The 14,854-nt window shown below is 47.3% G+C and overlaps 1 protein-coding gene across 6 annotated transcripts; it reads left to right on the top strand.

The window, feature by feature from the left end:
- Positions 1–852: 852 nt before the first annotated feature.
- Positions 853–3,513, top strand: LOC142573248 (uncharacterized). Of its 6 annotated transcripts, none has more exons than XR_012826263.1 (4): positions 899–1,388; positions 2,150–2,184; positions 2,814–3,062; positions 3,135–3,513. XR_012826263.1 is itself a non-coding variant. In XM_075682852.1 (4 exons), the coding sequence occupies exons 1-4, from the start codon at positions 915–917 to the stop codon at positions 3,220–3,222; spliced, it is 291 nt and encodes a 96-aa protein (XP_075538967.1). In that variant the 5' UTR covers positions 900–914; the 3' UTR covers positions 3,223–3,513. The 6 variants fall into 6 exon arrangements, 3 of the variants coding, with proteins under 3 accessions (XP_075538967.1, XP_075538966.1, XP_075538968.1); XM_075682852.1 differs by having other exon boundaries at positions 900–1,007; positions 2,988–3,062; XM_075682851.1 differs by having other exon boundaries at positions 900–1,007.
- The last annotated feature ends 11,341 nt before the right edge of the window (positions 3,514–14,854 follow it).

Below are 14,854 nucleotides of genomic sequence, written 5' to 3'. Positions count from 1 at the left end.
CATTGGTTTCGAGCTGCCACCTAAGCATACGACGGACAGACGGAGCGAACATGGGCTAGCTGCAAAGCCTTGGCTAATTGCAGAGAAAGGAGAGATATATACATACGCGAGATATGTGAGAAGGAACGCCACCAGTGAAACACGAACCCAAAATGTACCGCAATGTGTGGATGAGCGTCTACAACTTTCGTGGAACACGATGCAGTTAACATGCACGCATGAGAGCGCGGCGCTCTGTTCACCGCCGCGAAGAAGCAATCAGGGGACACAAACACAAAAGCTTCAAGCGGTTCACCACGGCTCGTATCACACCGCTTCGCGATGCGCAACGGAGCGTTAGCACTTAAAAAGATAACGCTAGAAGTAAGGAAATCCGAAGATGACCGTAGACAGTTGGCTGAGCGAGGTAAATGTAAGTAAGTCCTCAAGCGCCCGCGTTGCAATCCGTGAAGTCCCAGCAAAGATGGCGGCGAGCGCCCATCGCCTCTTTTAGTCGTCTGCTAGCCAGAGAACTTCCAGAGAGCAGCCAGACCAAAATCGTCCTGGCAGGTTCTGGCAGCCCGCGGGTAGCCAGAACCGTCCAGCCCATAGAGTTAGTAGAACAACTCTAGAGGAAAAGCTGGGCCGGAAAAGTGGGAACCTCTAGGGCGCCGCCCTGTTGCTACTGGTCAATGTGGCCAGCGCAATTACTATTGAAAGAGCTGAAAGCAAGCTTATGCTTTCTCATCTAAAAACGCATACCTGATGGCTTTATGAAAGTGGTACGTTAATATTAAGCTTATAGAAAGCGATCGCTAAGTCCGAGACTTATGTAAATCACGATGTACGCATTCTTGCAATAAAGGATGACGCGAATTTCGGTTTCGAATCTGTTTTTTTGGATGCGTAGTAGTTTCGTACAGTTTAGGTTTGACATGCGATCGCGCGTCGACATCGGACGCTATGGCACACACTCGTGCCTTGTGTGCCACCGAAGCCCCGAAGTGCTCTGGCATATACCTTCACATGTAAGTAAACAAATGTATCTCCTTGTTGAGAATATCACGCGAATAGGCAGCTCTTGTGGTGCATCACCATCGTTTGAGAAGCGTCACAGTAGAGCATTTTTCTGCATGCGGAGCGGTGTTTTTATTTGCAGGTTTCCCTTCAGTAGGAAATTGCTGCACAGGCGGACCAGCGCACCGGAATTGTACTGGCGAAGCCGCAAGCAACTCAAAGAATCTGTTTAATTGTTGCACTTTGAACAATCATGCTTCTACAAAGGTCACAGCAGACAAACAGCCTGATGCCGAGTATTTCTGTGCCACGAAGTAATCAAGAGGCGAATGCCTAATGCGGACGAAATCGAGTGCATCGAGACTTAGAACGGCAGAAAGCTCAGCTACTTGGTAAGGATTCATTATGCAAAACAGAGGACAGGACACAAGAGTAGAGATGTGGGCGGCGCTCGTGTTGTTTGCTTGTAAATACTCTACTCTTGTGTCCTGTCTGCACGCCTCACCTCCGTTTTGCATAACGAGTGCATCAACCCACATATTAATAGCGTAGGCGTTTTATTAACTGTGTAATATTTTCAACACTTCCTTGCATGCCATTTCATGTGGAATATCTTTTTTGGTCACAAATTTGTGCAGCGAATCTATTTGCATGATTGACTTCGGCCCTGTAGGTCCGTTCACTTGCACTTGATGCTGAGTCTTTTACATGTATCCATAAACTGCAGATATGCACATCAGATCCCTGCGAGCATTTTCAAAATTCGGTTATTTTAGACAACAGGCACATATGCAATACTGACATAATCTCAAATACCACTAAGCAGCTGGGACACATTTTTGTTGACCATACTCGCAGGTAAAATAAATAGATTATGTGGACAGCTCCAGCTCATTTTCCTTAAATCAGTGTGTACAAGGGGTATGGAAAAATAATTTTTTTCTCGCGCACCGATTATTTTGCTGTATAAGCAAGAGAACCCACCACGTTAGTGTAACGTATCTTGCACATCACACTAATGTGTGCTTTAATTTACCAAGTGAAATGAGTTACTTTTATGGCTCATTCAGTCATATCACACTGCAAGCTGCATTCATCAATCTTCAATTGGATTTTGCAAATGTTTAATGAAACATGTTTCCCTTTTATGCAGATATGCAATGGCAAGCCCTTCCGTGTGTTCCAAAGGTAAAATTTAAGCTCTAAATTAAAAAAAGACATTTTTAGTCAGAAACAAGCATAAATGGTGAATGTAGAGTATCGAAGCCCAAGGTACAGAAATTATGAGAAGTGTCGAATGATTTTAAGGAAAGAGTCGTATTTGAAAATGCAAGACTCCTTAGTGGAGGTCAAGCAAGTCAATATAGGTAGAATACTCTGCAAAATTATGCGAGTGAGGGGATGTCAAACAATGGGTCAGGAAATGCGTTGTTTTTCTGCAAAACAAAAGCTGATTGCCATTACATAAGTCATTTTAGCATTATGAGACTGGTGCTTGATAAATTCAGAAATAAACCAAAGAACAAGACAAGCAAAAATAAAAAAAACAATTTAATGATGCTGTCTCCACACTGGGATAAATAAAAACAAACACATCACATCTAATGTGGACATATCAGATGCCTTGTGAAACATTAAAGGAAAAATTCAGTTTCGAGCTATGGAACTTGCCGCATAGATGTGGGGGGCCTTGCACTAATAGTGATAGTTACCACTGCATTTAGAAATTGAAAGCATTCGTGCAGACAAGGATGATTCTTTATATTTTTGGCTACCACTTCAAATGCCTCCACCAAGTGTTACAATGCTGCACGCAGCCATACTGAGGATCTCGCAGCAACACCTGCAGGTAAAAAGCAAAAGCAGTCAAAGTCCTGGTGTGTACTGGACACTATGTTTGAAAATTTTTGGGCAAGAAGAGTGCAAGAAGCAGACATAACTGCATTGATTTCAATAATTTCCCATTTGAATGGCCTTTTCTTTTTGCTTAGACAATGCCTACACCTAGTCACAGCAGCTCCCTCATACAGACTCTGCAAGCCAAGAGGCCATGGAGGCAAACGCAGGTAAGAGGCAAGAAGCAATAGCACTGGTATCGACATTCATCTAATTTCTTTCTTTTCCTTTCGTTTACGCAGCCAGCACACCTCGAACAGCCACCTTGACTGCGGGTGTGTCACCCTAGTCGCCAAGGAAACATTTGAGGGAAAGCGGCAGGCAATGTGAACAGCCACTTCTCCATGTAAACGATACTCTTTCTCTCGGATGACTCCTACGCCTCGCCACGCCAGCACACTTGTGCACAAAGATGCCGTGGAGGCACGTGCAGGTCAGAGGCAAGAAGCAGTGGCACTGGTGTCGACATTCACCCAATTTCTTTTTCTTACACTGAGGCAGCCAGCACACCTCGGAACAGCCACCTTGACTGCGGGTGTGTCAGTAGATTCCTGTTGTACATATGCTCACTATAAACTTCAGTAAACTTGAAATTGATAATAAACTTGAAGGCAAATGGGACATTGATGCATTGTATTTTTGAACATTTATTGTACACATACAATATATGTTACACTTTGCAGTGCTACAGAGCGTATTTTGAAGCTTCCCCCTATATTTTGCACCTTTAATTACGTATGTGTTGTGTGGCCCTCAATGCAGTTCATGTTGTAGCAGCTGCTTTGTCTGTGTATCGCACATTGGCTTAAGCTCGTGATATCCACATACTTCTCTCACATATACAAAATAAAGTTCTATGTAGTCCTCAGTGTTACAACAGAAAATGAAAGTAAACAATCCGATCGTGGAATTGTGTTTAATACAGTGATTCCTATGACAGTTACTGACAAGTTGACAACTTGAACTGGTCAATTGGTCCATAGCCTCCTCTATTTTTCAAAAATAAAGGAGGCTATGGATCCGTCATGGCAAGGAATTGTATGTATACATAAAAAGAGGGGGGTATGTGTGTGTGTGTTTGTAGTAGGGGGTATAGGATTAGGGCGGTACGAAAAAATGTACCAACACCGTCCTCTAGACCCATTGCGTTAAGGTACCGTAACAAAGCGTATTATGCATAAAGTTCACACAACCAACTCTGGTATTACTGCACACGCCAGGCGACGCGAGCTACATTTGTCATGACGCATTCGCGACTGCACCGGATGCCCTCCATATTATTCTCTTTAATCGTGCACACTGCACCGAGGCAAAAGAAAGATCATGGGCGCAGGTGCCTTTAAGGTATCTCGTCCTTGCGAGGCTCTGCTGCGCGTGCCAGGGGAGCTGTCCGTGCGAACACTCCCTGGCACACACATGCCTCGGCGGCCCCATACCTACGTACCATTCTGCTTCGAGCTTTGATCCCCCCACTGTCCTTTGGGTGCCCTGGAGTTCCTGCGCCGCCTGCTTTATTATAATCTCAGGTGCTCTCCTGATACTTCCGTTTGTAGGTTACATGTGCCCTACCCCAAATGGATCAGTGCTTATAATAATAAAAAATCCCGACCTATCGCCGCGACGATAGATCGCGAAAGCGGCTTTTGCAACATACCGCGCCCGTGCGAAGAGAATTACGGAACGCCAACGATGAATCTGACCACAGCTTCGAGCTCGTAACCTCGTCGAGTGACACTCCTGCAACAGGCGTGACCGCTGAAAACCGCATACCACCGGAAACTTCAGCAGGATCATCCCTCGGTTGCATAACTGCCACCTGTACGGCCAACATGGACCACACCCGCACCGTCCCGCAACATAGAATAAAGAACCAACTTATAAAGCCCAAACACACGGCTGCACGCGCAGATCACGACAGTACAAGCGAGACGCCATGCTGCTACGCTGCTACTGTTGCCGGATTAAAACTGACTACTGTCACCAAGTCTAGCAAGCGTCTCAGGAGCTGGCAACCTCGGCGCGTAGCAACATGGCGGCGCTCTTGCGGTTCCCGATTTCAATGCATGGGCCCTATGGGTAGCTTGTCCTCTAGAGTCAGTATAGTAACTCTATGGTCCAGCCCGAGCAAAACGAACGCCCGGCGGAAGTGCGTCGCGCGGTGGGCGGAGCAACCTGAGAAAAACGAAGGCGCTCTGGCTGGCTCTGGCAGCCCGCGGGTAGCCAGAAGTGTAAAATCGAAGAAGCCCATTAATGTTGTGCGCACCAACCGGGTACCCATAGAGTTACTATACTATATGCGGGTACCGATTTCGCTTGAAGCCGGAAGTGACGCGAACTATTTCCGCCCGAATCCGCGTCTCGGCGGCGGAGCAAGTCAGAGCGATCCGGCGCGGAGCGAGTTGATCCGAAACGACCAGTGGAACGCGCGAACCCGCTCCAGATCGACCAGTGAAATTCGGATTCGTTGCCACGGAGCAAGAAATCCTGCTCCGAATCGACCAGTGAAAAACGCCATTATATTATGTTGATGTACCGCTTCCGAAGCGTTACGGCGTGACTTTGCACTTACCCAGTTTGCGACACTAGACTACAGCCAGGAAGCAGCAACCTTTCCTACCACAAGTAAGTTTGTGCTTTCAAAGTCCTAAACCAGGCATTTCAATGCGCACATAAACAGGCAATGCATAATGAAGGCCTCAATAAAATGTGGTTGTCAAGCCACTAGAAGTACAACTGTCTACAAAAAGGAGGTACAAAAATCCCTCACGTGACCTGATCCTAGTTGCCTAGGGACAGGATCGTTTAGGGATATTTGAGAAGGCGTGGTGGTTGCGCCGAGCGACACCGTGGCATGTTCGTCCTCGGCGTGATCGTTCTCTGGCCCGCGCAAACCGCGCATTGTTCAACGTTGCATATTGCGTTGCTTTTGTGTTGGTGGTAGGTTCTTGGCGGAAAGCCGTGAGTAGTGGCGGTGCGGCAGTGCGGATTTGGCCTCGGTGAGCTCTGGCAGTACAGAATCTGCGTTGTGTGACCCGTAGTCCCTTGAGAACTTGGCGGTTGTGACAATTGAAATGTCGAAGCGGCCTAAAGTGCTTCGGCAGCGAAGTTTTGCGAACCGCGATGTGGCGTCGCCGTGTCCGACTGTGCTTAACGGACATGTGCTGCTCGCTACAAGTCATGTAAATGCGACTGCGTCAGCGCTGAATGCGTGTTTGGTGCGCTGTGCTTGAAACGAGTGGTGCAGCCGTGCAGCGGGGGTGGTGGAGAAGCAAAGTGGCTTAAGGGCTCCATTTGCGCGTTCACAGACATGTGCTCCCGTTTTGGTCTCACTATAGCGGCTTTCGCGGGATTGTGGTGTGCTCCTTGCCTAGTATGAAGTTTACGACGCTAACACACAGCATGTTCACGTTTTACCGTGCTATTTGTCATTTAAAGGGCCCCTGAAACGGTTCGGACAAAGTAGAACATTCGCACCACAATTTAAGTGAAGCGTTACGTATTAAAGGGGTTGGGACACCAAATTTTGAGGCTATAAAAAGCATGTTGTAGGCTGCTTCCGTATGCAAGGACACCCAGAACGAGGTATTGGACGCTGCAAACATTTCAAAATAATTTTAATTCAGCTCCAAAAAGTCATTAAAAACTCCTCGTAGTCGAGACCCATCGCTAGCGCGGCAGTTATTACTAAAACCCCTCAATCTCCCAAAGTAGCGCCATTCACTTCCCTCCTCCTCCGCTCGGCGCGGCCTCGACGGTGGCGCCGTCGGTGGTGGGCCTGCCGTAGCAGACGACGGCTAACACGCTACGGGAGGAAATCCGCAAAAAAGTTCGTTCGAGCCCTGCGGAGCAGTTTTTTCAATCGAGATCTTTCTTCGTCAGTCGGTAACTGGCCTTTAGAATTTCGTGTTCGAATTGTGGAAGAAATAGAGAAAAGGACCATTATTCAAGGCGTATTTAAGGCGTAAAGCGCGCGACGTTGAGAGTTCGTGTTGCTGAAACACGACGCATGCACGCGGTGTACTCAAACACGCGCGTAATTATCAAAGTTTCAGGTGTTGACTGCGTGAAAGTATGTGTACGTGGTTTCGTAGGTTCATTTACGTACCTGCAGGATACTTTTGTTCGGCCGGCGCGTGAGAGATTGCTGACCGCACACAGGCGGAATGGCTGTGTGCGGAACAGGCTTCGGCGGGCCCCATCCAGCCCTGGTTCTAGCTTTGGTGTTCCCGTTGCCGCTTTGGTGCCCTGGAGGCGCCGTCAATAATACGAAATAATGACAAGGTATTACAACTAGTAAATAAAGTTTATTGAAGAAATACAATCGCGCCAAGGCGCCAACTTCTAAAGCAGCGCTAGCGCGCCCGCGCGAGTATTATGAAACGCCAACAAGGAATTTACCGGCCCACGTACGACTCTACGATCAAAGTGCACGTTAAACATCCCCAGGCCAGCTCGATAAAGTTATGCGGAGCCATCCGCTACGACCTGCATTCTAGCTTTAGTCGCTTCGGAACGTTAGAAACGTTAATCACCACAAACCAAATCAATACATGCGGGCGTACATTCGAAGCTAAAAGACTGCATCGTAAGTCATATTGAGGCTTGCAAAAACATCGAGAATGTGTTAACTTCTGGTGGAGCTCAAAACACACCCTGAATAAAGTCGCTTTTATGTCACAGGCCAGCTGCAGATGCGTGCATTTCACCGCAAGACGAAACTACATGAAACAAAGAGAGCACATTCGAAAAAAAAAGTCAAACAACGCGCTTAAAACCACGCAGAGCATGAGCACACACTTTTTCGAAGCGTAAGGCGTGAACTAGGCTCTAAATAAGAGGTTGTCACTAGCCGTGCGTTCTTTGCCACTTCCTCGAAGTCAGCCCGCCCGATCCTGCGAATCCACACTTCTTTTTGCGTTGTGCCCGCCGGATGGCAAAGCAAAAGGATTTTGCCCTCGCTGTGTCTGTTGCGGCAACCGAAGGCGCAGCAGCATGGCATCGCAATTAAGTTCTCGGCCCTACACATTCTATTACGCTAACGCGCTCCGTCAGTCCGCCTGCCGTACTTTCGTCGCGCAGGCCCAACAATGGAGGTCGGCGCGCGCTGGAAAGAAAAAAATATACAAAAGCGCGGCGCCTGCTCCGCGCTGCAAAGAAAAAATATATAAAAGCGCGGCGCCTGCTTCCACGTGACACAGATTGGCCAATGGGGGAGCGGAGGAGGCTGGGGCGACAGGAGGCGTGGAGGAGGACGCGCCAGGGTGAGCGGGGTGTCGGAAAGATCTAAGAATGGCGCTACTTTTGAAAAATTGAGGGGCTTTAGTTATTACGTCACAGAGGAGCAACGAAAATACTCACGTCATAGCACACTAGCACAAAAACGTGACGTATGATGAGTAGCGATGAAATGCCGATTACGGAGCCTGCTGAGCCGAGCGACCGAGCATAGCCTCCACTATGACCGAGCTACAGGCATACAGAAATCCTTTTTTAATGCAAAGAAAGCGTGCAGACACGGACACAAGAGAAGTGGACAACACGAACGCCGCACGGCGGCCCGCGAACGGTAAACTGCGTGCGGCGAGTTGCCGTGCGGACGGGCCTTTGAACACTAGCCGGCCGACTTCGAAAGGGGTGCGGCGTTCGTGTTGTCCGCTTCTCTCCTCGCATAGTTCGGCAGCTCGGAGCGGTCTCTCGTTCGCTTGGCCTTTCTCTATGTGAGGGCCCGTCCACGTTGCCGGCGCGGAAACTCGCCGCATGCTGTTTGCCGTTCGCGGGCACCCGTGCGACGGCGGTTTTGCTCGCGAACGGCGAGATTTCCTTGCCGTAGAGAGGACGTGCCCGGGACCCATTTGTGCGGCAGTCGTACGGCGAAGCGGACAATCAGCGACCGAGGAGTGGTCACTCTGACCCCGACGGCAGCTTCACCGCCTAGCTCTGATCGTTCAGCGCCGCCGATATCGTCGCTAGGCCTTTTCCGGTTCACTCAAAGCTTAACGGCGCTTCGGAATGAATCACCGACTCTCACAAGCCGCAATATTTTCTTACCGTAGTTGTCGCTCTTCTCAATAATTATAATAATCGCGACATGCACTTCGAATCGCCAGTTGACCTCTGCTAGCAGAGCACGCGTATGCGCGAGCAGACGACGCAGCATAGTTTTACGTCACTATTTTTTGTGGCCCACGTGACCAAGCCATGTTGCGTTTCCTCCTCTGTGACGTCATAGCATCCCCCGGAGCCCAGAAACCGAAATCGCTCGGTATAATAATGCTATAATTAAATTATTTATGGGATATATATGAATCCCGCTGTGTGTATCGTGCTCCCTGAAGCATGACGCAACGTTTGAATCAACAAACGCATGAACGAAAATTTTGATGTCTCCGCCCCTTTAATGGAGCTACAAGTGATTACAAGAATACATTGTTTAGCGCAAAACGACAGGCACAAGAAAGACGACCAGGACAAGCGCCTTGCCCTGGTCGTCTTTCTTGTGCCTGTCGTTTTGAGCTAAACAAAGTATTCATGGATTCGCACCAACTAGCCCGCCAACGCATTGTGCTGAAGCGATTACAAGTTACCCTCCTCCCTAGCCATGCTTTTCCTCTTCAACTCGTTCGCCGAGCGATCGGGGCTAAGCTCCGCCTTCACTGGTCCTGCGTCACGATGCGACGTCACATCGTCCACTTCCGGTTGTTTTGGAGCCCGCCCGCGAGAAACCGCTAGCCGCTTGGCCGTCGACCCCAAGCGAGAGCTATCGAAGCAGCGTGCGTTGCGAGCATTCTGTCGTAGCGCCGAACGTGTCTGGTATTCCGGTAATCACACACTACCTGAATATTTTGACGGAACGATGGAGGCATAAACTCAAGTTGATGAAGGAACTTTAGCGTAGACGTACGTGAGCTGCCTGATCGGTCTCCACGGTCCAGCCACCCGCTGGCGCAGAGCTTAACCAGCCAAAGAAAGAGCTAACATTGCTCTAACCAAGTGTAAAACATTTTAAACATTTACAAAAACAACGTGTTAACGATTACACTCCTGCGAAAAATTTACACCAGCAGCCAAGATTACATTTTGTTACTACTACTGTGTGTGGTTGAACTCTATGCCACCAGGTGGCTGCACCGTGCAGACCATTCACATTTACGCTTCTGCTGTTCATCCCCTGAAACCACACGCAAGGGGACACGGCCAGGCCCTGCCTTCTTGCACTTGCGTTTACCCTAATACCGGATTAGCGAAGCGCTATTGCATTAGTAATCTTCTGGTGTAAAGTAACGGCCGCAATCGCGCAAATCCTGGCGCCGATCGGATAGCGGCAGTCCGATGCGCTGCAGCCAGTCCGCTCGTCTACTGGCTTGCAGAGGGACACGACGTCGCAGCTTGGCATATTGCCAGTCGCTACGTTTGCAGTCCACAACGCAACAAAGTCGAATCATAGCGCTCGCGAAAACACAAACCGACATTGACGGCGGAGTTCTCGTCAAAGACAGAGCACGTTGTAACACAAGCAGACGACACTTGCTGTGTGCCGGAAGTGCTTAAGTGTACTGAAAAATTGTTCTTGTGCATTCTCTTTATGTTACTTTCGTGTTATAAAAACAAATTAACTAACATTCCAACTATTACGAACATCATTCGTTTACCATAAAGTTGGAAAATTTATCGATCACGCGCCCTGGTCAGCCAATCGGATAGCTCGCCCCACTGACGCCATGTGGGTGATTTCGGTCATATGGGTAGGGGCGGCTTAAAATTCCGCCGAGCAGTGTGCTGCGATCGGCAGCGATGTGAATTTTTAAAGCCTTATAATAAATTCACGCTTTACGCGGAGCACTTAGATGTGTCCATTAATGATCAGAAGGACCTACTCTAACGACTCAGTACGTTTGTAGAAAATCGTCAAAATCGTTTCAGGGTCCCTTTAAATTGAGAACGATGCAACGAGCTATGGAAAGAAGAATGATGGGTGTAACGTTAATGGATAAGGGATGTCCTTGGTATGATGGTTACTGGAACATCATTGTTTAATGCCCTAAAAATAAATTTGGTTGATGTACCTTGTGTGTATGTCGTCGCCGCTTGTGACAGTTCCTTAATTATAGGTGACCATGCTAGCTGTCTTTAGAAGTGTGTGTGAGCATGAGAAACTTCACCATTTTTTGTGTAAACAACGTGGAGGTCTCGAAATGCTAGCTAGAAAATCAACCAGCAGCAAGTCAAGTCTGCAGTTTGTGGTTGTGCTAGTATTATGTTCGTGCTAGCAGCAAAATGACCAAAAATTCGTTCCATAATGTCAGCTCCATAAAGTCAGCTTTACTGCTATATGTTAGGCAGTGAAGCATACGCAATGTATTGCGGGAAATTATATGAAAAAGTGTACAGGGGCCACTACGTTACTGCGGCGATTTTCTTGCTTTGGGCTTATGACCATCCATGCATTTTTAGGAGTGAACAAAGAGGAATCACGGTCGAAGCGCATGGCATGAACATTGCCGATGCATCACTTGGGAAAAAATGGAAACAAATCGGACTGGGTGACGCCAAGAAGAAAGACTTGACTTTTGTATGACCAAAGCAGTTCCAAGAATATCCAAGCACATTCAAAGCTCCTGCCTTATGTATAATTGCTTAAGGTAAATGCATATATTGTGAACCAACCTTAGCACCAATTGGTACTTCAGTGATGTAGCTTTAACGACACGTGACAAATATATTACTTTGTGCCATGTGGTCTTGTGTTTATAAGCTGCCGCCTTCATGTGGTAATTGTACATTGGCCGGAAGAGTTGACGCACCCTTATAGAACATGGTAACTCCTGAAAAGGTGAACCAACTGTTAAGCCATTGTCATTCTTGCGATTGTGCATCGGATTTCACAAACATATGGGGATGGTTGGACATAATAGTTCTGCGGAAACCCACAAGGTGGAGAGAAATAATTATTAAAGGGAAAACCAAAACATAGCTAAGTGCTACAAAGGAAGCCCATATACGGGTTCCTCGATAGAAAAGCCTCACAGTTGAAGAAAAATTCGTCCTGGTCCGGGACTCGAACCCGGGACCACCGCCTTTCGGGGCAGCCGCTCTACCATCTGAGCTAACCAGGCGGCTCGTAGATAGTAGGGCTGCTGCCCCAGAAAGGCGGTGTCCCCGGGTTCGAGTCATGGTCCAGGACAAATTTTACTTCAACTGCGAAGCTTTTCTTTCGATGAACCCATATGGGTTTCTCTAGCAAAAAAGAGGTAAGGAATGCAGACACGGACACAAGAGAAGAGAAGCGGACAACACGGCGTTCGTATTGTCCACTTCTATTGTGTCCGTGTCTGTATGCACACCTTACGCCCGTCTTTGCATTATGAATCCTTACCAAATAGCTTTCTGTTATTCTATGGGTTTCTTTTGTAGCACTTGTTTGGGTGGATGTCTCATTTTCTCTTTATTAATGGGGATGGTTATGATACACAAAAAGTAGCAGAGTATCAATGAACGAACAGGAGTGCGGAAGTCAACCGCCTATCTCTTTAACTCAGGTTGATTGTGCATACTTGAGTAATATATGTAACAGATGTTGGGTGTCTGGCTTCTTTTATTGGTAGTTTAGTTCGTGGTTTTCCCCATTTTCAGGTTTTGGTGTGTGTTGCTGTCTATGTATATAATTGTTTCCAGAGTGGCTTTCTTGGTGCTAATAAATTTAGAGAAGGCAGCGTTCTTCATTTTGTGCATTCCTTTCTTGATCAAACAGCGAGTGAGTGTGCTTCAAAGGATGTTGGATTTTGTTGCCAGAAGCAGCAAAAAGGCATAAGCATGTTGGAGGTATTCTTTATAGCATAAAAGAATATTATCAGGCTGATTACTCTGTGCACAATAATTAGAAAGATTACATGATGTCTTAATTCTTGCCATCACAAAAGCTTGCCAGATGCATAACGCAGGACATGCACCATAGATCTTGGCCAGCCATCCCCAATTGTGGTATGGCCGTGACTGGTGCGACCGCGGCACAGCAGACGAAAGGGCGTGCGTCTAAATGTCGTACAAAAATCCCTCACGTGACCTCATCCTAGGTGCCTAGGGACAGGACTGTTTAGGTACTTTTGAGAAGGCGCGATGGTGGCGCCAAGTGATGCCGTGGCGCCATGTGGCGCGTTGAACCTCCGGCCTACGCCTGCCGCTTGTGATATGATCCGTATGATGTCTCCACAGTGAGTTCAGTATTTGTTGGCGAAAAGTTGTGCAGTAGTGGTGGTGTGGCATGTCGGCTTTTGGTCTCGGTGAACTCTGGTGGTCTGAGACCCGTATTTCTGAAGAATTCAGTGGTGCTGACGATGGAAATATTCAAGTGGTGTAGCGCCTCGGCAATGCAATCTGCGGGCCGGCGCTGTGCAGCCGCGTCGCCGTGTTCGCCCTTTTCGGCAGCGTCATCACAACGCACATGCAGCTTTACTTGACGGGCGTTGTAGGCGGAGGTATTGTACGTGTTCTTCGCCACGACTTACGTAAGTAATATAATGCTTAAGGTGGTGTTGGCTCACAACTGTTCACACGTCCTTGAAATGGGCAGCGCATGTTTTCAATCGTGTTCGGCGCTAGTGCGCTATCCGTGCCTTCATGTGATTTATTTCATCGCGGGCTTTACGACAATTATCGCGTAGTGCTGTGAAGATAACAGAGCTTCAGTGACATCACATGGTCTGCCAGAATTCCACGAACTAAAATGCAGAGTAGATGTTTAATATTATTGGTATTAAAGGCGCGATAAACACAGTGAGGTGGAGCTTGATACTGTGCCCTGTGATGTTCAGCTGTATCTCTGCCCATTTTTCGCGCTCTTAGATTTAGCAATGGCACGCAGGGTTCTGGGCAAATTTGGGACGAATGAATGTGTATATGCGTCTGCAATAACTTCACTGCCACACATTTGTGTAATGCGATGAAGCAAACCGTGTATTGCGGGGACGGGATGTATGGCAGCCCTAGTTCCAGCTTTGATGCCCCGTTACCCTGAAGATACTGCTCCGCCCGCTTTACTATAATCTCAGGTGCTCTCGAACTCTATTTGCCGGTATTTTTATTTTCACATGCTGAATGGTCCCACCGCAATACATATATGTAGTGAGGTGAAGCTTATTAAAGTTGCCAATTCTTTGACAGTGTCAGACCTAACAGTTTTAGAATGACATGGCCAATACAACAGTCCAGACCTACACTTTAACAATTTTATTATGACTGTTAAACTAATCTTACAGCACAGAAAAACAATGTAAACACCTCAATACTTGACTAGCAAGTGATACTGGAAAGCACAAGTCTAGTGGCCAAGGGTGTGGTGAAGTGCTTTAAACAATCAACTGATACGCTTTAAGTGCTTAAAAATTTGTAGCATATTGATGCAGATTGATCAGACTTACTGTGATATTGGTTGCTTTACAATGAAAATAACAGTACTGGATAAGAGGATGCAAGTGACTCGTGTGCTGCTTGGTTATGCAAACCACATGGGTCCCAGAAATAGCCAAACAGGGTTCTTGTTTACGCATGCTGCTTGCATCCACTAATCTAAATCTCTCTAATGTCAGCAGTATAAATAGAGGCTGTAAAAATAGGGCTCTGAACTTCACAACTCCAATTTTGTTTCTTCTATATTCATACAATCTAAACACTACGCTGTCGGGACAGCATCCGCCTGGCTCATTGCCACATTTTGCGACAAAAGCAGTGATCAGTCAGTTAGAGTTGCCTGTCCTAATATTACTCCAAGAATTCTTTAAACAGTCCATTTTTAAGCACTAAGCATGTCATGCCCAACTAAAAAAGTTAACAAAGCAATAAGCTACTAGAAGCAGATAAAAAATCAGAAGCCTTCTGAATTCAACCTGATTAGCAGCTCTTAAAATTGGCTATTATCAAATGAGGGCAGGGAAAGAACAGCTTGAATAAACATATGTGATCAGAAAGT

The sequence above is a fragment of the Dermacentor variabilis genome, chromosome 2 (genome assembly GCF_050947875.1).
Source record: "Dermacentor variabilis isolate Ectoservices chromosome 2, ASM5094787v1, whole genome shotgun sequence".
NCBI classification, from domain to species: domain Eukaryota; kingdom Metazoa; phylum Arthropoda; class Arachnida; order Ixodida; family Ixodidae; genus Dermacentor; species Dermacentor variabilis.
This window is presented reverse-complemented; position numbering and strand designations above follow the sequence as displayed.

Excerpts from the sequence above, each read along its gene's own strand:
- LOC142573248 (XM_075682851.1), top strand. The coding sequence starts at position 915 with ATGCGATCGCGCGTCGACATCGGACGCTATGGCACACACTCGTGCCTT. Across the intron at positions 1,008-2,149 it reads TCTGGCATATACCTTCACAT|ATATGCAATGGCAAGCCCTT; the intron begins GTAAGTAAACAA and ends CCTTTTATGCAG. Across the intron at positions 3,063-3,134 it reads GGCCATGGAGGCAAACGCAG|CCAGCACACCTCGAACAGCC; the intron begins GTAAGAGGCAAG and ends TCGTTTACGCAG.